The sequence below is a fragment of the Bison bison genome, unplaced genomic scaffold (genome assembly GCF_000754665.1).
Source record: "Bison bison bison isolate TAMUID 2011002044 unplaced genomic scaffold, Bison_UMD1.0 scf7180017864362, whole genome shotgun sequence".
NCBI lineage: Eukaryota > Metazoa > Chordata > Mammalia > Artiodactyla > Bovidae > Bison > Bison bison.
In genome coordinates, this window is record NW_011494934.1 from 4,372,289 (window position 1) to 4,393,583 (window position 21,295).

Consider the following 21,295-nt stretch of genomic DNA (forward strand, 5'->3'; position numbering starts at 1 on the left):
GTAAGAAAGATCCACATGGCATCAGGTAGGAAATGAAGAAAAGTGATCAGGTCTGGACCTGTGTCCCTGGAAGGGGGCTCAGCGGAAAAGGGAGATTACACAGGCGAACACCTTCCCTGGGGAGTGAACAGTGAGGGCTCCAGATTTGACGCCCCAGTCCTAGGGTCTTACATGGGGAGACAAGACCCCCTGGCTGGTTGGAAGATGGCTGGGACTAACAGGAGGGCTGTGGGAAGCCTGGACTCAAGCACACAGGTAAGGTACAAACTTCCTGTTGCAAAATAAATGTCACAGGTACGAAATGTGGAGTGTGAGGAATATCGTCGATAACTGTAATAAATGTGTAGAGTGACACGCTGTAGCTAGACACACCGTGTTGATCATTTAGAAATGTACAGGAATCTTGAATCACTGTGTTGTGTAACAGGAAATAACGATAGTATTACAGGTCAGTTTTACTTCAAAAACAAACAAACTCACAGAAAGATGAGATTTGGGGTTACCAGAGGCAGGATCTGGCTAGGGGGAATTTGATGAAGGTGGTCAAAAGTTACAAACTTCCAGTTATGAAATAGATAAGTACTATGACAGTATGGTAAGTATAATTACCACTGCTGTGACATTATAAATTAAAGTTGAGAATACTGAGTTCTCATGACAAGGAAAAATATTTTTTTTCTCTATTTCTTTGTCTTCTACCCAAGATGATGCATGTACATTAAACTTATCATAGTCATCATTTCATGATGTATGTAAGTCAAAACATTATCTCTACACCTTAAACTTTTACAGTGCTGATGTCAATTATATCTCAATTAAGCTGGAAGAAAAAGAGATTGGAGGCTTTAAAGTTAGTCCCAAGTTCCAAGTTTAAGCTCTACCCAAACTAGTTGCAGTCCATGGGGTCACTAAGAGTCAGACACAACTGAGCGACTTCACTTTCACTTTTCACTTTCATGCATTGGAGAAGGAAATGGCAACCCACTCCAGTGTTCTTGCCTGGAGAATCCCATGGACGGAGAAGCCTGGTGGGCTGAAGTCCATGGGGTCGCACAGAGTCGGACACGACTGAAGTAACTTAGCAGCAGCAGCAGCAAACTAGTTGCGACCTTAAGCTACATTTCCCCACTTTAAGCCTCAATGTCTCATCTTAAAATGAGGACAAGAAGAATAAATTTGTGGATTTGGTAAGCAATACCTTAGATGCTCCTGGGTGTCAACTGCTCTGTGCTGGCATTATTAGAGCTGTGTGACCGTTATCAACAAAGGGCAGCCCTGTAAGGAAAAATCGATTCCCTACCTGGAACTTACAAGTAGTCTCAGAGGGAAATCAGCTGAGGACACTGAGTGTTACAGCTTTGAAAGCAGCATTCTCTAAAGAACCGAACACTTGGCTGCATTTTTGTTATTCCACCTGAAAGTGAAGAGAGAGATGAGGGTGTCCTGAGGGCGAGGGCCCTGCTGGGAAGATGAGGCCCCTGACACACAGCACGTTTGCACCTGGTTCAGGGCTTCATTCTAGCGCCGAGTCACTGCCGTTCGCTGTATTTTCACCTTTTTCTTTCAGTTCCTTTCCTCCGTTCAATATTTATGAACAGAGACCATACATTTTTCATTTCCTTCAGGTTTCGATTTTTATACATAGAATCAGTTGTATTAGCAACATGGCAAACTGCTCCCCAGAATAAACAAAATTTCCACTTTCCAAGGTCTCTTTTTTTGGCCTGATGAGCTTGACTTTTATTAATCATAATTACCATTATAAGTGCACTGAACATGCAAATCTACATCTAACAGAGTAAATTATACATGATTTTTCCTCTTCAGAATTAAGCTTTTTCACTTTGTCCTTCAGTAGGGCCTAACATGTTCTCTATGACATTATTTATAACAATGAAAACCATTTCCAAATATAGGGGCCAGATTAAGTACATGATGGTAAAAAGTGAAATTTATGAGGAGGTTTTAATAATATGGAAGTAATGTTTTAATTACAGCAAGATCATAGGTTTACTCACATGCTATACCTCAAATAGGGTGGGGTGGGAGAAGGCCCATTTTTTTTTTTTTTTTTTTCCTTTAGAAGCTATTCCTAACTCCCTTTTGAACCCTTTCTCCACTGGATAATGGAGGTATGGGGGGAAATATGAGAGGGAGAGCTTGGAGTTTAATATACTCCAATCTAGTTTATAAAACTTCATTTGATTAATAGTTCAAATAATCATTTGAGGCAACTCAGCTCCCTTGGGATATACAGCCCAGCTCACAGGTCCTCCCCAACTCCCCTGTCTCCCCCCAGGTGGTATCTGGATGTATGGCAGAGCGAGGTGGCTCTCCTTGTCTTACAAGATCCTTTGAGAAGTTTCAATTGCCATGGTCCCCTCACCGGTGACCTCTTAGTCCTGACGCCAGTGTCTGCCTGATCCTTGGTACTCTCGGAGCGTCCAATTTGCCCAACTAGGGCAAATACGAACCAAAAATGCTGCCTTAGCTAGAGGCAGGAGGAGCCAGGAACTTGATACTCATCCTCTTCAAACCCATCTCAGTTTTCCGCCTTCTTCCACTCAAACACAAGGACAGGAACAGGGTTTCCCTCCTTCCCCCTTTCCCTGAAATTATACTGGACAGAATATTCACAGAAGGGAAAGAGTTTACTGGTAAGGAAATATACATCAGAAAACATCTCACAAATATCATACTCATTTTGCAATTTAAAGAGGGAAAAAAAGCAAGGTGCAAAATGTGTGTACAGTATTATCAGAGGTTATATTACATGTATATATGAGAGTCTGGAACTATATACATACAAATTTTAAATACATTATATTTTTAAATTGATTAACAAAATGTTATTACAGAGTTGTTTTTCAGCAACCATAAGTCAGAATTTGAGTTCAAAAATAACCCCACTTCTTGCAAGATAAACATCACTCTTTCCCATGAGCTTTGTGCAATCCTTCTGAGACCATTGCCAATGGAATAGTAAGCCAACTGGAAGGCAGAACTCAGTGGGGGTGGGGGAATGCAGGAGCATGTTTCCCCCAACTCCAATGGAAGACACCTGCAAAAATATGCTATTTTCACGTGTCACAATCATTTTAAAACATTATATGAGAAAACTGTAGCTGCTCTTAATATTGGTAAGTCCAGGAAACAGGATATGTTGTTTTTGCTTTCTTTTGCAGATCACTAGACCAATCTAAAAATCAAGTGTATGAACCTGGTGTTAAAAAGTTCCAACGTCAGCAAGATAACAAGGTAAGACTGTATTTTTATATGTTGGTTTTAATTGTTGAATTAGAATTCTGAAGGAAATGAAAAATATTTCTGGGCCTGACTCATATTTTAAATAGAGATAAGAAAAAACACTTTTCCTTTATTTTCCAGGCTTTTTAATTTTGTGTTTTAAGAGGGAAAAAGGCAATTCCTGGTACAAAAAGGATAGAGACAGAGGCTGGCACTAATTGAAATATGTAGACAAAACAGTAAGATTTCAGGAAAAAAAAGCATATTATAATATTTCTAACCTTTTCTTATAAAAATACACATGCAGTTTATCAAATGCATTTCAACAAGGTTGAATTTTTCATAATCATTATTTATATACCTGGAGTTGAGCAATTATATATATATATATATACACACATATAAAATCTTGTGACACGTCTTTTTATTTCAAATAATCAGCTAAAACAAAAATATGTAGGAGAAACATGATTTGTGAACAATGAGCAGCATCAAAAATTCCTAAAAGTTCATCCTCAGATAAAGGTTTCTTCCAGTGTTCAAGATGTCTCTTTGAAAATACTCATCCATTCCATCTTTTTTTTTTGACTAAAATTTTATTCTGCAAAGGGAAATAACTTATCTAATAACCAAGTTAGCATAAGAACTTTTTAAATAACTTTTTGAAAAATACCTTGGACAATTTATAGCCTAAAATAACCTAGTTTCAAAAATTATACCTAATCTTTATGGTAAAAAATGAGTGTTAATCAGCCAGTGTCCTGTCCAGTCTACCTGAGATCTCTCTCTCTCTCTCTCTCTATATATATATATATACACACACACACACATATATACGGTGCTAAATGGAAACACACACAACAAAGCTTGCAACTGAAACTCAGCATACAGTCAATATACAGTCAAGAGGGATGCTGAGGCCACCACACACACACATATATCCAAGGGGGCACAAAGAATAATGTGTGCCACTTTTATTTCCTAAAACAAAGAACATTGAAAAGACAGGAAAGGGTCAGACTTGGGCCATAAAATGACAGCAGGACACAGGAGCTGATCATGAAATCTCCAGGATGAAGTGTACACCAACTGAATCCAGAAGGACCAGGGAGAATCAAAAACCACGTTTCAAATGAAGCAGCAGTCTGGAATAATAATGCTTGGAAGGGCACATGGTGACTGATTCACAAGCTATTTGCCACCCCTGCTTCAAGATACTGGTTCAGTCTGAGAAGGTTTAGGAAGAAATTGACTACATTCTCAGTAGGTTGTAAAGTTAGAGATATCTGGGGGGAGGACATCTCCCACCTTTCAAAGAATATATCCTAAATGACAAGCATATTATCTCATCTACCAGCAGAGCTAATATTGGAATGAATCACTGGTTTTGACCTTGGATGGCATTTCTTAATCTCTTAAAAATATTTCTCTTCCAGGTAACTATGAAAAGAAATTTGAATTACTGACTATAGGATATGAAGAATTTAACTATCAAGATTGGGAAGGAAATTAAAAACTGGAAGTGTACAAATTACCATCTAATCTATCTCAAGAGAAATGACTTGCTTTCTCAAGGAAAATTGGATTCACTCTCTCAAAATTCTGAAAACCTAGGCAGGCATATCCACTGGTCATCAAAATCCAGGCATGTAATCAACACAGAACCAGGACACATCACATTTCAAATAGAGAAGACTTAGATACTTGAAGACCAATAAATTCTGAAGAAAAAGCAGCTTATTATCAAAACCCAAAACCCAAAACACAATCAGTGAAACATAGTAAATATTTTTGGTTATTTCTCAGTGACAGTCAAGGTGATAGCAAACCAGGTTTTTGTCTAGCCGCCCTTAAAATATTGCTCACAGATCATTTACAAGTGCAACTTATTATTTGGGGGCAGGGGGGTGGGATTGACCATATACCGGGAAATAAAGCTCTTCACATGTTAGGATGTACATAAAAGATTACGCATGCAAGGAGGTGCAGAATGAATGCATAAGGGACATGAACTGTGGTGAGCACATAGATGCTCCACACTTCAGTGTCTGTAACTCACATACCTCTTCAGTGCTTAGGCATACTAGTTGTATAAGAAATTACTGCTTACACAGTAGATAATTTTGCTGCCAATAATTCCTAGGTTGTTCCTTTGAAGAACTGGGATATACATATCATGGAAAAAATCTTACTTTTCTTGTAACTGCATAGACCTATTTTAGAGGAAGATATTATATTGGGGAAAAAAGTGAGGTTGTACTTTGTGACATAACCAATTCCTCTTTCCCAACACGGATGAACTGTATGTTTCTACAATTTGGTAACCTCACTGGGTAATCCTGGACACTAACTGTGGTGTGAGCAGAGGCAGACTGGCATCAAAGTGTTCCAGTTCAGCCAGTTTGCAATGTGCATTGAATGAAAAATGAATTCCTCCATATCTCTTTCAAATGTTCAACTATCAATTATATTTGATGCAAAACTTTAATTTCAATAAAATATGATATGTACTGTATCTCCATAGACTTATAATGTGTGTTTACTAGGTATCTCCTGGATTTGCTTTACAGATTATGGTCAATGATTTTAAGCATGCAAACCCTTGGGAAAAAACCACTGATATTTGTCTCCCAAAGGCATAACTTTGACCCCTATTCTCGTCCCAATTCTCCCCAAAGTGAGGAGTGATGATATAGGATGGAGACTGTGTCCTGATAAAGTGCTGCAAAGCCAAGAATGGTGGCAAGACGTGTACCTGCTCATTTCCACGGCCTTGGAACTCCCCAGAGGAAAATGTGCTTGTCAGAAGCACGACAGGCCAACCAGAAGCATGCAAGAACAATTCCATCAAGACAGAAAATGAAAATCTGACGCCATTACCTCCTCCATAACGTGCCCTCCACATGTGAGTTGTGCTGTGACTACTACAGAGAATGCTGCTTTGGGTAAGGAAAGAGAAGTGGGCAGGCACTCCAGCTTCTGTGGGGAAGGGCTCCTGTGGAAGCAAGTGTCCCCCACCCTTTGGATCACCCACTTTATGGATTGGTCTTTTCCAACCCCCCAGAGAAGAGCTGCTGAGGTAAGCCGGCCCGTCCCCCTGCCGTCAGAAGACCCTTCTGGATCACGGTAGGCTTCACACGAGTCAGCCTACAGAGACCAGCTGTCTCTCAGGGAGGAACCTTCTTTGGGTCCCCGGTTTTTACATCCTGTGTCACCTCACAAACAGATTGATGAGGGTCTGGGGAAATGCAGCCAAGATTTGGTTTCTCTTTAACCTAGGCAAAGTGGCTCACATATGATCCTGCTTTTCCCTGGAGGGAGAACCCAGAAGTTTGGGGTCAGAGCTCAAAGACCTTCCAATCACCCAGGTTCCTTGCCTGTTTCTCCACCTCCTGGCACAGAGTTTCCAGTGACTGGACCAACTTCAAGATCCCAGCTTGTCCAATTTATTCCAGGCAACACATGCAACATTTACAACTTTGCAACACTTTGCAACTCTATTAAAAGCACAAGAAGCAAGAGGAAGTTCTACATAGAAAGCATTTATTATTTGTATTTCCAGTACATCAGTATTTTAGGACAGTGTCAGATACACATCTTTAGGAAATAAGGAAAAATTAAGTAACAGATATAATTCATTGAATTTTCAAAATGAAAAGAAAACAGCCAAGTAATACACCTACTTGGATCTGAAGGTGAGTCTGGTACAGGTAAAAATTAGCATTGAAGATTTTCTTTTTGATGTGAACTTTTTCCTGGTTATCTCCTGTTGAAGACTATGACATACATTAGGCTAGTCATGGGCAAGGAAGACTACACTGATTTGACTTGAACTTCACTGTCCTCCAGATCTGGTCCAGGAATGGGTAGGCTTGACCTCTCAAAGGATTTCTATTTCATCCTTCCACAAGGCTTATGCACAGAATGTCTACTGGCCTTCCCCAGCATGCCATTTCTATATGCTAAGAACGTATACACCAGGCCTGTCTCGGTCCAGGCTCAATAGGTCCGTGGGTTCTGCTCTTATATTGCATACAATTCATTCTAAAACTTGGGGAGGATCTAGGAGCACCCAGCCCCCTACACCACATCAGTGCTTTCCGCCTGGCAAGCAGCTCTTCAGGATGCATCTCTATTCTTTCTCTCCATCCACTCTTCTCTCTCCTTACTGTTACCGCTGCCCCCGACCCCTGCCCCTGCTTGTCGTTATTGTAATTTTTAGGTATCCTCTGCCCTCCCTCCCTTGTTAGTTTATCTTCTAGGAGAAATAAAAACACTCAGTAATTGTTACTGCTGGCTATGCTACAAAGACAAAAGCTGCCACCCCTTCTGAAGATTGGGGGTGACAGAAGAGCAACCCTCTGTAAACCCCCAGGGGTTACTCGAAGAAGTCTGCTTGCTTTGATCCCATGCTCCATGAGTGGAGTGAAGGCATTTCTCTCTCTTTCACGGTCTAGAACTCAATTACTCAAGCTGTCTGGATCCCTGTTAACCTCTTACATAAAAGCAGTCAAGTCTACCACTAACACTGTAATAATTCACTGACTGATTCATCCAATACTATTTATTCTATTGATCCAGTACTCTCAAGGTGGTTCAGGTGAAGAAACCAAAGATCTACCTATTTGGATCCCCTGAGAACCATTGCAATAACCTGTGAATGAAAATAGCTTTTTAAAAATCCAATTAATAAAACTACAATATCCTCATTATTCTTTGAGCCTGTGAGTTTCTATTCTCTAAGTTTTCACAAATACCACTTGCGTTCCGCGTAAGATGCTATATTCTTTTGTGATCTGATATGATCTTTTGTTTCGCTGTCTACAAAAGGGTTCACTATGTTACTGGAAAGAATGACCTACAAAAAGTCACTAGAGGAAGCAGAAAGTAAGTTAGAGTAGAATGTTTTTCGTGTACTCTTTTACTTCTTCCTCATGTTATCCTTCGAGACGGTGCCATCTACTCAACCTTACAACCAAGAAAACTCACTTGTCTCTTAACATCTGAGTATTAGAGAAACTTTTTCTTGGAACCTACCCATAGCTCACAATATGTATCTTAAATGTGTTAATGAATTAGGAATTCCATTATAGTAGAATGTGAAAACTTTCTGTTTTCTCAGTTTTAATATTTTATGGACGTCTACCCTTACAAAGCATATGCTAAGGAAGGAACTGGTATTGAGCAAGTAATACAATATTGTAAAGTTTAAAAATAAAATAAAATTAAAAAAAAAAAAAAAGAAGAATTGGCTCTTAATGTAGAGTATGCTGGTTTAAACTCCCAATTTTATATCCCAATTAAAACGACTGATTAAAATTTAAATTTGCATTTGATTCATCCGGTTTTCATCTGGCGTTCCTGGGTGGACTGAGAACACCGTAAGACGCTGCACCCACACTTTTCAGAACACCACCCCCACTACTTCCCTCAAAGGGTGAAGGGTCCGGGGCTTCTCCAGCAAAGGGGCTTCTGTGTGTGTGGAGCTGTCCTATGGAGGTGACTGGAGGCTATCCGAACTAGGGCAGGTCTCCTGGAGTCAGAACTAACTCAGGAGACTACTTAAAATAGACGTGTTCCAGGACAGCTGTGTAACACAATTAGCAATAAAATGAGTTCAGGCTTAAGACTGCCGATAATTTTATCAGCTATTGAAGTAAAACACTATGAAGATCTGTAACAATGCTTTGCTGTGATATATTTCTTTTAAAAAAAATACTCTTAATTATTATTTCTTAGCTAAACTTTTTTCTGTACCCTTCAGTGATTCAAAGAGCATAAAGGTCAGGCCCATTTCATAAACCCTTAGAGCAACTAAAGATTTCCAATGCCTAGATAATGATGTGTGGCATCATTCCAAAGAAACTTGATCCGGACAGGATTTGAGCTGTAAAAACAGAACTAAACTGCACTCAGAGCACTAGGTTCAGGCCTGTGCTTGATATGGACACGGACCGTGATACATTTCCCACAAATTCTTCACAGCTTTAAGTTCTCTGTTTCCATAATTTAACCTGTGTGACTAGCTTTCCATCAACTGCCTGCATGGATCTCGGACGCACATAAAACTGTTTCTGGAAACAGTACTAAAGGCACAAGGCATTAAAAATCTATTTGGTTACTAAATTTTCTTCCAGCACTCTACTTGCTACCAGTTAAGAAAAAAAGCTTTCTATTCACTATCCTGTACAAATAAAAACACCAGTTAAAGCCAAGTGATAAGAAGAGGAAGAAGAGGACATTTATTTTCAGTAACCAGACCGCCTGTCACCAAATCACAGAGGGACCGCAGGACCCAGGGGTGGGTGAGTCTACGCGGTAACACAGCTTTCAAAGGATGATCACATCGACGTTCTCAACAGGACAGACAGGACCACTTAATTTCTTTAACAGAAGACCATCATTTGCACAGTGTCGTAATAAATAAATATCTCTACACTAAGACATATTATGAGAGAAGCAATTCTGAAAACAGTGTCTGGCTCACAAGCTCTAATCTAGTCAGCTGGGAAATACCTTCCTAACTGAGATGGCTCTCTCTAAGAGAAAAAAAAAAATTACTGGAAATTCATTTCAAAGGTTTAGAGTCTTTGAACATCAGGGAAAAAAGGTACAGAGAATAATTTTATTTTCTAATTTTATTCTAAAATACAAACAAGACTCCTTAGAACTATATCAACATAACTCCTTGATGTATTTCTGTTTCCAAATTCCTAATATGAAAGTTAGAAATATTAGGCTTGAAACTGCTGACATTTGATCAAAACTAAACAGCACACAAACAAAAACATTTTTTTAAATTATCAGTTACATGAAACAAGCAATTTCTAAGTATAGGGTTTTTGAATTACAAAGCTTATAAAAGAGCTCTACAATTACCAGAATCTCAAAGGCCAAAAAAGACAATAGGAATTTTTTTAAAAAAACAGGAGTGTTTTGAAGTAGAACACTAGATTAAAATCACATGAAACAACTTGGACAAGATTCTGATATAAAATTGCAACTGAGATGAAACTGAAATATCTGAATTCAGTCAGTTAAGCCAAACTGCCACCTAAAACTTTCTTTTTCTAAGTGAAACAAAAGTTATCTCAAAACTTTCAAGCATTTAAATGATCCAAATTTCCTTTATTTGTTCATGGAGTATAAGAACATATTCTTATAGCAACACAATGTGATAGAAAAGCAAAACAATCTGTGCAGAATACTATGTACCTTCTCTATCAAAGATCGTATCAGACACATCAAGGCTCTCTCCAGAATTCTAGAACTTCAGGTAAATTGCTTTACTCAAACTAAGACGTTGCAGAACAGGGGGGGAAAAATATTTCCACCTTTGATGGAAATTTCCATGAATTTCTGAAAAAGTGAGTACAGGAAGGATACAGCTTTCAGAGAAAAAACACCAGTGCCTTGATCATTCTAAGTGCCTTGATTTTCGTAAGAAAATTGAAGTTAAGTTTTCTTTATTCCAGTTTTACGGTACTGCGGCCTCCTTAAAAAGCAAGAATTCTGCATTTTTTAAAAAAAAACTTCTTTTCCTAGCGAACAATTAAAATGGATATAAGGTAGTCTGTTGGCAAAGAAAGAGAGATGTCAGAGTCTGTCCAAGTGTAACAAGTATCACACTGACGAGAGGTCTAACAGTTATAGCTGGATACAGGAAAACAATTTTTTGGTCCCAAAGTCACTACCATAATTAACCTTAAATTAACAAAAACCCATGATTAGTAAAATCTGTTCACTTGTGTAAGTAATCCTAACTTGATCGTGGAAGGGTTTAATCTCTGGGGCACACTCCCTACATGGCAAGGCCTCCCAGCTGCAAGGTTAGTGCACCTTCTACTTTAACAGATTCTGCAGCATGGCCGTGGCATACGTGGGTCTGGCCTGCCTGCTCTCGATTGCACTCTGAAGATACTGGATGCCTCCACAGCGCTCCCAGATTTCTTCGAACTGTCTTGGCAGAATCTCAGCACCGCGCTTTCGAGTCAGGCCTGTCTCTTCAAGATTCAGCTCACACATCTCCATGTCATCCTTCCCTGCACGGATAGAGACATCAGAGAATTAACCATACCTCCTTTCAGATGTTTACTGTAAACTTTATTCCTGAAATGTCTACCAGCTGTCATAGATTTGAGAACTTTTAAAACTTTATTTCCTTCCTTGAAGGTTGATATTTGCTTCATAAATTCACCAGTAAGAAATGTGTCCTCCACCAAGTATACCATTTCAAATATACTAAGGATGCAGTTGATCCAACAAGTTGCCAGGGTTAAGAGAAATGCTACATCTCCTTAAACCACTACAAGGCAACCTATATAATTAAATACGAAAGGACACAGACAAGTTTCTGTGTGTTCCACGAGGACACAATCCAAGCGATTGATTCCACGCTGTAAATAAGTAATCCTCACCTGATGTGATTTAACTGCAAAACTCCATGCCTCAACCTTGAACTTTACTGCATTATTACATTACCCCATTTCATTCAGAGGGTATACCCTACTTTTCTGCTTTATAAATTTTTGTTCATAGGAATCGTACACACCAGCCACGAGGAGAATGGGTGGCTTGTCAGGATGAAGCTCCATCTGCCGGGCGATCCACGGTCCATCAAAATGCGCATACCACCAGCCTTTCTTCTTATTCTGCGGGTCTTTGTACTGATCAGCGGGGCGGATAAATGGGATGCGGAAGAAACGCTGCTGTCGGTTCATCTCGATCTCCTGCTGCCTGGCAGGAAGCTGGGCTGCCGGGTTCTGCTGAGCTGTCACAGGGAACAAGGACAGTCACCCAAGGGAGAAGGTAAACAGTCTTTAATCTTAGAATGCACCACCAATTTTTTTTTAAAGCCGAGACAGGGGGTCCTAATAGTGAATTTAAAACAAAATGCAAATATGAATTATCTACAAATGAATACAATTCAAAGTGTGATTTTTTTTTAGAATTTTCTCTCCCCCCGCACACACCCCAACCACCAGCACCACACCACCAGCACCATCGGCAGCAGCAGTAACAACAGCAGCCCCCAGAGATTCCCACAAATGCTTGCATCCCTACCTAAAATGAACTCATGCAACTCACACGGCAGGAAAGCAAACTAGTTCTGTTTACTAGATTTATAGTTTTCCTCCAAGGAGTTCATATGAACGCTGCAGAATGATTTTTATGGGACTATTTATGATGAAACAAACAGCAATTTTACAAATCTAAGGGATTCTAGATATTAGACAATTTAACCACAATTTCCTCAAAGAAGTGAAAGACATAAAAGTTTTCTCCTTTGCCAACTGATCTGGGGATTTAAAATGGCCCAGATAACACAGATATTTTATTAATAAGATTTAAACAACTTTATGACAACAAAACTGTAACAGTAAGCATGAACCTTCACTCAGATTTACTTACTCTGAAATCAGACTTCTCTTGGAATAAAATCCATTGTAGTAAGTGGAACGTGTATAATATTTGGTTCTCTTTGCCAATAGAAAAGAAAAATCCTTGCTTTTCTGTTAACACTGAGTATTGAGCTCACAGTAACCTCTTTTCCCTTGCTCAATTTTCATTATGGTTGGTTTTTTCTTTTTTTTTTTTCCTGAAAACACACAGTTCTCTGGGGCAATGACTTTACATCTTCAGGAGCATAATTATGGCAAATCTGTTTCATATTCTCTATACTCACAACTTTAAAGGTAGACCAATCATTTACTGCAGCTCAGTTAAGAATCTCACTGAAACTAAGTATGTCAATGAAAACTTGTATGTCTAAGTCAGGACAGTCACATGGCTTTTGTAAGACTTTCCAAGTACTGAGAGGATGAAATTACTCTTATTCTACCTCTTGCACCAATAGCAAAAGCTACAGAGCAGCTGAATTTATTTCTGTGCAAACAACAGAAAGCAAAAAGCAGTTAGCAAAGTTGTATATGCCTATGAAAAGAGAGTCCCAGCTTTATTAGTGATTTAAAAAAGCTGTATCACCTTCAGCATGTTACCAGAGATGAGCTTATTTATCCTCTCATTCCTATTCCCTCAAAACAACTTACAGCTCAGTGTTTCCACTTCGAGTTTTAAAAACTACCTACTCTTCAGGATATACACTAACTCAAAACTAAAACATTTTATAAAAAGGATTAAAAGGAAAAAACCCTGCCTTCCATCTTAAACAGTGAATTAGAACTCAAGGTCCTACTGATCGAAACATACTAGATACCAATGGCCACCCATTAGTATAATCTACTTTTTTTCTTTCAAAATAACAATCTCCTGTTGGATAAAATTAAGAAACCCAACAGAAAGCCTTGGATGGCTTTGTCTACTAATGTGAGAAAGGAAACTGTATTTGGGAAGCCTGGAAATGAACAGTCATCTGGAAAAGTACAAAGATACAGATGTGGAAAGCCTGAAACTAATCTTCTAAACAACTATTTCTTTCACATTCAATTGTTCTTCTAAAGTGTATGAAAATGTTTCAAATCTGTAAGTTTGTAAGTTACTAGAAGCAGTAAAAAATAATTATGTGCAACCATTTGGCAAATAAATATGGCATTACATTCAAATCATTACTGTTCAACTGATTCTAGAAGAAATTTACTGTACACTAAGATGACTCAAAGATTTTGACATTATCAAAAAAACATGTATCATAGGAAGCTATAGAAGTAACAGAATAATCTCTTCCTATTAAGAGGTATTCTATTAAGCTGTGTACATTATCACATGAAAGTCAGATCTCTTCAGACAGAAATCCTTATACCATTACAGCATTTGAAACCAGCACCTAAAGTTAGTCTTTATTCTAAAAGACTAGCTGCTTATTAAGATAGAGTTTTGCTACAATAAGAATTGTATATACTCAGCTTAAAATGCTAGGTTTTTTAAAAAGGAAGTAATTTGATAAAATAGGGACTTCCCAGGTGGAGCACTGGTAAAGAATCCGCCTGCTAGAGTTCAATCCCTGGGTTGGGAAGATCCCCTGGAGTAGGAAATGGTGAGCTGCTCCAGTATTCTTGCTTGGAAAATTCCATGGACAGAGAAGCCTGGCTATAGTCCATGGGGTCCCAAAGAGTCAAACATGACTGAGCGACTGAGCACTTTTATAAAATAACAGATTAATTAAATTTTTTTCTGCAAATATATTTTGGAGTGATCCAAATGAAAGTACTCTCAAATTAAGTATCTTAGTACATATAAACCAAAATTAATGTACCACAATTCACCTTAAAATTGTAGCAAAACAATGTTTAGAAGAAGTTAGTACTTTATAAAGTATTTTTAACCCATCTTCCAGTTAGCTCATGAGTAACCACCCATTGACTTACGTGAATTGTTCAAAAATGGTGCAAAATCTGTGAACAAATATTTTATGTTGAAGAAAAGATAAAAATGCCAAAAATGTTATATAAGCATTCTTCTAATTCATAACGATTTCCCATCAATGGAGGTGGTGACTAACAGATAAATTCCCTATCCATAGCCAAGTACTTCTATAATAACCTACAAGTAGATGCTGCTTTCCAACTTTTAAAAATCTATTTTGATTATGTTTGGGGGACATCCTGCTTGATAGACATACAAAGAGGACCAAAATTTAATTTTTAAACACAGCAATATCCAAACAAAAATCCAAAACAGCAACTTAATAATCAACATGAGAGTACCATCAAAGCATTACTAGAATTTTTGTAGGGGAGGGAGGGAAGAGAATAATTCATAAATTCATTAAAAATGCTTTTTATATAAATTACCACACTTACATATACTCAGCAGGTTTTAATTTCTTCACACTGTCTTAAATCTTAAGCTGACAACATTTTTAGTTAGGGATGATGAAATAAAACTACTCTCCAAAGTCACTGTTTCAAGCAAGTAAATATAAATCTTTACTGGGTAATTTGCTACTACCCCCCAAAATTATTTCTGAAAGCCTCTTTACAGGGTAAATGTGATGAGGGGTGTGCTCCCCTACTACAGCAAAAGGAAAAGGGTTTCTGAGCCTCCCAATTCCTAACTCTTAACACTAATCATGATTTGTCAATGTCTTACTCTTTAAGGCTATATTTTTGTTAATTGCTACATTGTCATAATTTTGCTTTCTCAAATTAAGGACTTCTAATCCTTCTAAATATTAAACTGCATAGCCATTCCTTTTACAAGTCAAGCAGCTGCACCATTAGGAAACTTTCTGGAGAACAGAATTTTCTCAAATAAGCTGTTAAGCATCTTGGTGCTCGTCACCTTTCAACTGTACTCCTGTGTCAGAATAAATTTTACATGAGAGAAAAATAAAAATGTACTTTTCAGAGCAGAAGTTACCTTCTACCCTGAAAATGCACCATGTTCAATTAAAATTCTCTGAAGACTACATATATGTGGAGTATGTTCATACACAAGTCCTAGTTTTCTTCACATACCTGGATGGGACCCTTGGGAAATTTTCTTAATCTACTCTGTTGTTCTTCCCAGTGGTACATTATGAATGGAAACAGTATGGGAACCAGTAAGGCAAGCCACATTTTATTTGCTCCTTTTGGGGCAAAGTTGGCTGAGTAAGGTGCCAAAGTTTGGTTTGGTACAATAATACAATAAATACTTATATATTCATTAAAAATGTGAATGTCAAATATGAGAACATTTATTTCTTTAAAGAAGTGCAATCATTCAGATGTATAAATTTTAAAATAGAATATAATGAAAGTCAATCAGTTGAAGGTCATGATTAGAACATTACAGCTAAAGATTATCGCTAAAAAAAATACTCCTTTGTCATTTTCACAAAACAGAGCAACTGTGGTAGGAACTTGGTACAGACAGTGAACAGAGAATGGAATCATTGTGTCATCTTCAATTCCCAGAGACAAAGTTTTAAACCAGAGAAGAGAGAGGTAGTTACAAAAGAGCAATGTTTAGAGGGCTTTCCACCTGCCATCTCTTAGTTGCAAGGCAAGCTTACTGCTCTTTCAAGAGTCTTACATTCTGATTGATGACACCCATAAGCAGTTACTAGCACTACTAATAACACTTCCCTTCCTCAATCTAATCTTTGCAACAGCTTAGAAACACTTAAATTTTACCACCTAATTGCCTTTCATCAAACACTGTTTTATTTGCTAGGAAGGTAGTAAGGAGACAAAATATAACCGTGAGCTCATTTCCTAAGTCAGCTTGGGTCATGCATGGCTAAACTATACTATCAAGAATTGGGAATATACCTCTTTAAAAAAAAAAGATATTAATATGCTGTCACCTTGACATTAACCAGAATTAACCTAATAAACTACTCCTGTGGTAAGTTGAATAAATGAAATTCTAACTATTGTTTTTAAGACTGAAATTACAACTCACAGTTATTCTTACTAAATGTTAAAGCTAGTATGTGCTTTGACTAGGTTATGACTCTTCTGCTGTATTCCCCAATTGCACATACACAGCTTTGCCGTTTGAACAGCAAAGTAGCAAAATTCATTTTTAGGATCTCAGTCAAAAAATCAAATTCTGGTTGAGGGAAAATTCTTCTAACCAAGGTACTATTTCTCACTCTTATATTTTCACTGTATTATAAAGTGTTATTTGCAATAAATATTCTTTTTTCATAGTAATCTTTATATTTCCACACTTAATCTTTACATATGTCTGTATATGCATATGTGGAAAGAATACGTATTTACAGCATTATCATACAACTTCCTCAGTAGAGATAATTTTTACCCCTAGAATTTATCTTAACAAGTAAATTCAATACTTATAAACAAATATGACTTTAAAGATGTATCTAACAGAAATAATACTTTGAAAGACAAGCTATCATGGTTGTGTCAGGATCAGTGGACCCACAGTTCTAAAGTAAGAGGAAACTTGGACAGTTTTACCCAAATGCCTTATGCATAATTACATGTAATTATACACATATACTTTGGAACATTCAGAAGTACAGATGTGTTTTTACCATAATCAGTAACAGACTTTGGAGCACGCTGTTCTGTTTCGGTATTTCTCTTCTTGTTCTTGGATTTCCAAGCATGATACACTTTTAGTCGCCTATGAAATTCTTCTCTGCAAGCTGCCAGGAGCTCAATATCTATCAGTTACATAGAAAGATTTAAAAAAAAAAAGCAATTAACATCCTAATTTAGTTCTCTAGCATAACTATTCTTTGGCATAAACATATTTTTAAATGAAGGTTTCATTTTTAAATTAACAGTAAAAAATCAAAAGTAAACCAATTATTGACAAAGATGAATACTTTCATGGTAATACTATTTTTTAATACAGAGCATTTTCTTATGCATAACTACTATCTTATATCTTTACTCCACACAAGAACTCTGGACCAAATAGGTCTTTTATAGATAAGGAACCTGGATCAGAGAGGTTAAGTCACTTGTCCAAGGTCATAGACCAGAATAATAGAATAAGAAGTCACTGTGCTCAAATATAAGCTAGATTTACAAGCACCGCATGTTTTACATTTGTAATTATGCAGATAAACTCAGTGACAAGGGAAAGAACAATAGTGAGGCGTCCTGTACGATTATGACATCTGAGGTCCTAGTTACAGGGTCCCAAATTCAAATACTGTGACTGACATGTGAACACAACTGTGTGGGAGCCCCTGGATACAGTATTTTACTCTGTTCTGTTGGAAGATAAACAGCTTTAAAAAGGAAAAACTCCACTGCCATTTTTCACTCTGCATTTATGGGCCAAAATTCTTGCTGGAATAATCCCATGGACAGAGGAGCCTGAAGGGGTACAGTTCATGGAGTTGCAAAGAGTCGGCCACAGCTGAAGCAAGTGAGCTCATGGACCAAAAGGGTCTGATACATAGGCATTTAGCTATTACGAATTGCCGGGAGCCAGGGTGAGGAACGCCGCCCGTGGCAAAGCTCATGAGGCATACGCAAAGGCAGGATCGAGCCTCAGGAGTCCCCCTGGAAATTCTCGAGCATCTACCCCCAAAACCAGAGTCTGCCTTCTTTACTGCTTTGTGCTCTCACCTACACCTCTGACTTTATGGGGGGCTGTGCCCCATCACCATCTCTCTCTCTGAAAAAGAGTTAACTTAGAGCTCCAGTTAATAAAGTTCCTGGGCGTGACAAGAGTGTTTTAGTTCACAAACTCCTTTGGAAGTTCTCTAGCCTGCCTGAACAGGTTCTTCCGGCCACATGTGATTGTTCACAGCCTCCCAACCGTGAGAGGCATGAGATGTTCTAAACTTTCTAAATACAGATTCCTTTGAGCAGTTAGAAGATTATTAGTATAGTATAGTGGGTTGATTAGAAATTGTATCAGTGAAGGGTTTTCATTTATTGGGCCAATGTTTGCTGCTAAGTTTCCATATCCCTTACCTACTGTGTCCCTGGGAGTGTACTGATTAATATAGTTGGTGTATAGGAATGTAAGTAGTAGCTTTAATGTTTGTAACCTTGGACCCTTGAGTTAATTCTTTTCTTGTTATAGCTGACCACATCTTTGCCCTATAGGAATGCAACTTTATCTAATGCTTTCAGAGGGTGGCGCCTCACTTTAGAATAATCACCTTTAGAGAAAAATAAATTTTCTGAAGAAAGGGTCATAAAATGTTAATAGGCCTCCTGGCCAGAAGATGATGTAAATCACCTAAATTTTTGCATATGGTAAGTTTGCAGGAAGAAAGCCTGGCTTCAATAAGGATCAAGGACTGCTGACCTTGCCTGACTCTACCCCTTCCCCCATTATCCTCTATGCACAACTTAAGGTACAAAAACTACTTTGGAAAATAAAGTGCGGGCCTTGCTCACTGAAGCTTGGTCTCCCCATGTCGCTCTTTCTCTCACCTTCTGGCTGAATTCCCATCTGGAGCGTGGAGGCTCGTCAAGCCTACTAATTTTGCCTGGGCTTCTAAGGTCTGACCGGGGAGGCCTTAGTGTCTCCTCTCCTTCGGGAGAATGGGAGGACGCCTGCGGCCTATGTAGGTGACGCAAACTCCTTGTCTTGGAGTTTTATTGGCTTTCCAGGTAAACCAAGTTATTCAGGCTCTTTTCTTCACTGAATTTCTTCGCTGAGCTATCCCTATTTAACCACTCTTTATATCTTTAATTCTATCGTATCCTGATCGCCGAAGCCGTCTCCCCTTTGAATTTCCTGGATCCACCGGGGCTGGACCCCAGCAACAAATAATGACAGGAATGCTGTGTGCTGTGCTTAGTCACTCAGTCAGGTGCAACTCTTTGTGACCCCATGGACTGTAGCCCGCCAGGCTCCTCTGTCCGTAGGGATTCTCCAGGCAAGAATACTGGAGTGGGTTGCCATGCCCTCCTCCAAGGGATCTTTCCAACCCAGGGATCGAACCCAGGTCTCCAGCACTGCAGGAGGATTCTTTACTGTCTGAGCCACCAGGAAGCACATGTTAGGACAGTCAGTCACTGATACAGCCCCAACTGTAACTTCTCTGCGCTCTTCTTCTCTGGCTTGCAAAATCAATTTAACTTAATATCTGTCTTTTAGCTTTGTGAAGAAACTAGGTCTTCATTGCAAGGTGTGAGTAAAAAGAGAATGGTTTCAACTAATTTATATGAATAAAATTCCCACCCCAATCTAGGTATTTACTTGCCAGCTACGGAACTTTCCCACTTTTCATCCTCCCTGTACACTTACCACAAGAAGTATTGATGGTATCACGGAGTTCTGCGTATTTCCACTTACTAAGATCGTGTTTCTTGGTACCAGCAGCCGCCTTCGTGGCTTGTACAGCAGGGCCTCTGTAATTATTACACATTTTTACATATTGAAACTAGAAACACAAAATGTTGACTAAATAGACAAGAAAATGAACCTAAGTTTGCAAACTGGAAACAACTCCTGGAAAATATAATTTTTTTATCTTTAATAGATGAGATTAAGAATGGTATTCTATGGAATGCCCAGGCAAATTAAAATTTTCCACTGCATCATTTTTGTATTAGATTTTAAATCAGAACTTCTGATTCCAATATTCTAGTACCATGGAGTCAGAAGTTCTGATTTAAATATTTTTTAATTTAAAAATTTAAAATATCTGTTTAAATATTTTACCCACACCTGTTTAAATATTTTAACTCATGGATATATGATCATCAAGACTTAATACATTTATATATATATAGTGTGTATATACATATATTCCTCAAAATCAAAACTACAATGAGGTATTACCTTACACTAGTCAGAACGGCAATCATCAAAAAGTCTACAAATAATAAATGCTGGAGAGAATGTGCAGAAAAGAGAACCTTCCTACGCTGCTGGTGGGAATGTACATTGGTACAGCCACTATGGAGAACACTATGGAGGCTCCTTAAGAAACTAAAAATAGAACTACCATATGACCCTGCAATCCCACTCCTGGGCATATATTCAGAAAAAAACTATAACTGGAAAAGATACATGCACCCTGATGTTCATAGCAGAATTATTTACAACAGCCAGACATAGAAGCAACCCAAATGTCCAGCAATAAGCAAATGGATAAAGAAGATGTAGGTATAATTAATATATACAATGGAATATTATTCAGCTATAAAAATGAATAAAATAATGCCATTTGCAGCAACATGAATGGACCTAGAGATTATCGTACTAAGTCAGTCAGACAGATAAAGACAAATATCAAGTGATATCTCTTATATATGGATTCTAAAAGAAAAAAAAAGACACAAATGAACTTATTCTCAAGACAGAAAAAGATCACAGACACAGAAAACAAACTTATGGTTGCCAAAGGGGAAAAGGTAGTGGGGAAGGGATAAATTGAGAAGCTGGAATTAACATATACACACTATTATGTATAGAATTAATAGCCAACAATGACCTGTTGTATAGCCCAGGAACTAAGCTCAGTATTATGTGATTATGTGAAGTGAAAGTTGCTCAGTTGTATCTGACTCTTTGCGACCCCAGGGACCATACAGTCCATGGAATTCTTCAGGCCAGAATAGTGGAATGGGTAGATGTTCCCTTCTCCAGGGGATCTTCCCAACCCAGGAATCGAACCCAGGTTTCCCTTATTGCAGGCAGATTTTTTGCCAAC

At 38.2% G+C, this 21,295-nt stretch overlaps 2 protein-coding genes across 7 annotated transcripts in view; one reads left to right on the forward strand and one right to left on the reverse strand.

Annotated features, from left to right (window-relative positions):
• The window catches only part of IMPG1 (interphotoreceptor matrix proteoglycan 1), a 157,049-nt gene extending 152,290 nt beyond the window's left edge, over window positions 1–4,759 (forward strand). Inside the window, 2 exon segments of the mRNA XM_010855251.1 lie at window positions 3,186–3,282; window positions 4,697–4,759. Of these exon segments, the coding sequence (XP_010853553.1) occupies window positions 3,186–3,282; window positions 4,697–4,759 (160 nt within the window).
• Window positions 4,760–6,772: 2,013 nt separating this feature from the next.
• The window catches only part of MYO6 (myosin VI), a 158,144-nt gene continuing 143,621 nt past the window's right edge, over window positions 6,773–21,295 (reverse strand). For 4 of the 6 annotated variants that reach the window (XM_010855252.1, XM_010855253.1, XM_010855256.1 and 1 more), the window contains 5 exons: window positions 19,885–19,988; window positions 17,195–17,326; window positions 14,571–14,597; window positions 11,798–12,016; window positions 6,773–11,288 (listed from right to left, as the gene is read on the reverse strand). In XM_010855252.1, the coding sequence (XP_010853554.1) occupies window positions 11,089–11,288; window positions 11,798–12,016; window positions 14,571–14,597; window positions 17,195–17,326; window positions 19,885–19,988 (682 nt within the window). In that variant the 3' untranslated portion in view covers window positions 6,773–11,088. The remainder of the gene's footprint in view (window positions 11,289–11,797; window positions 12,017–14,570; window positions 14,598–17,194; window positions 17,327–19,884; window positions 19,989–21,295) is intronic. The other 2 variants (XM_010855257.1, XM_010855254.1) reach the window with 1 other exon arrangement.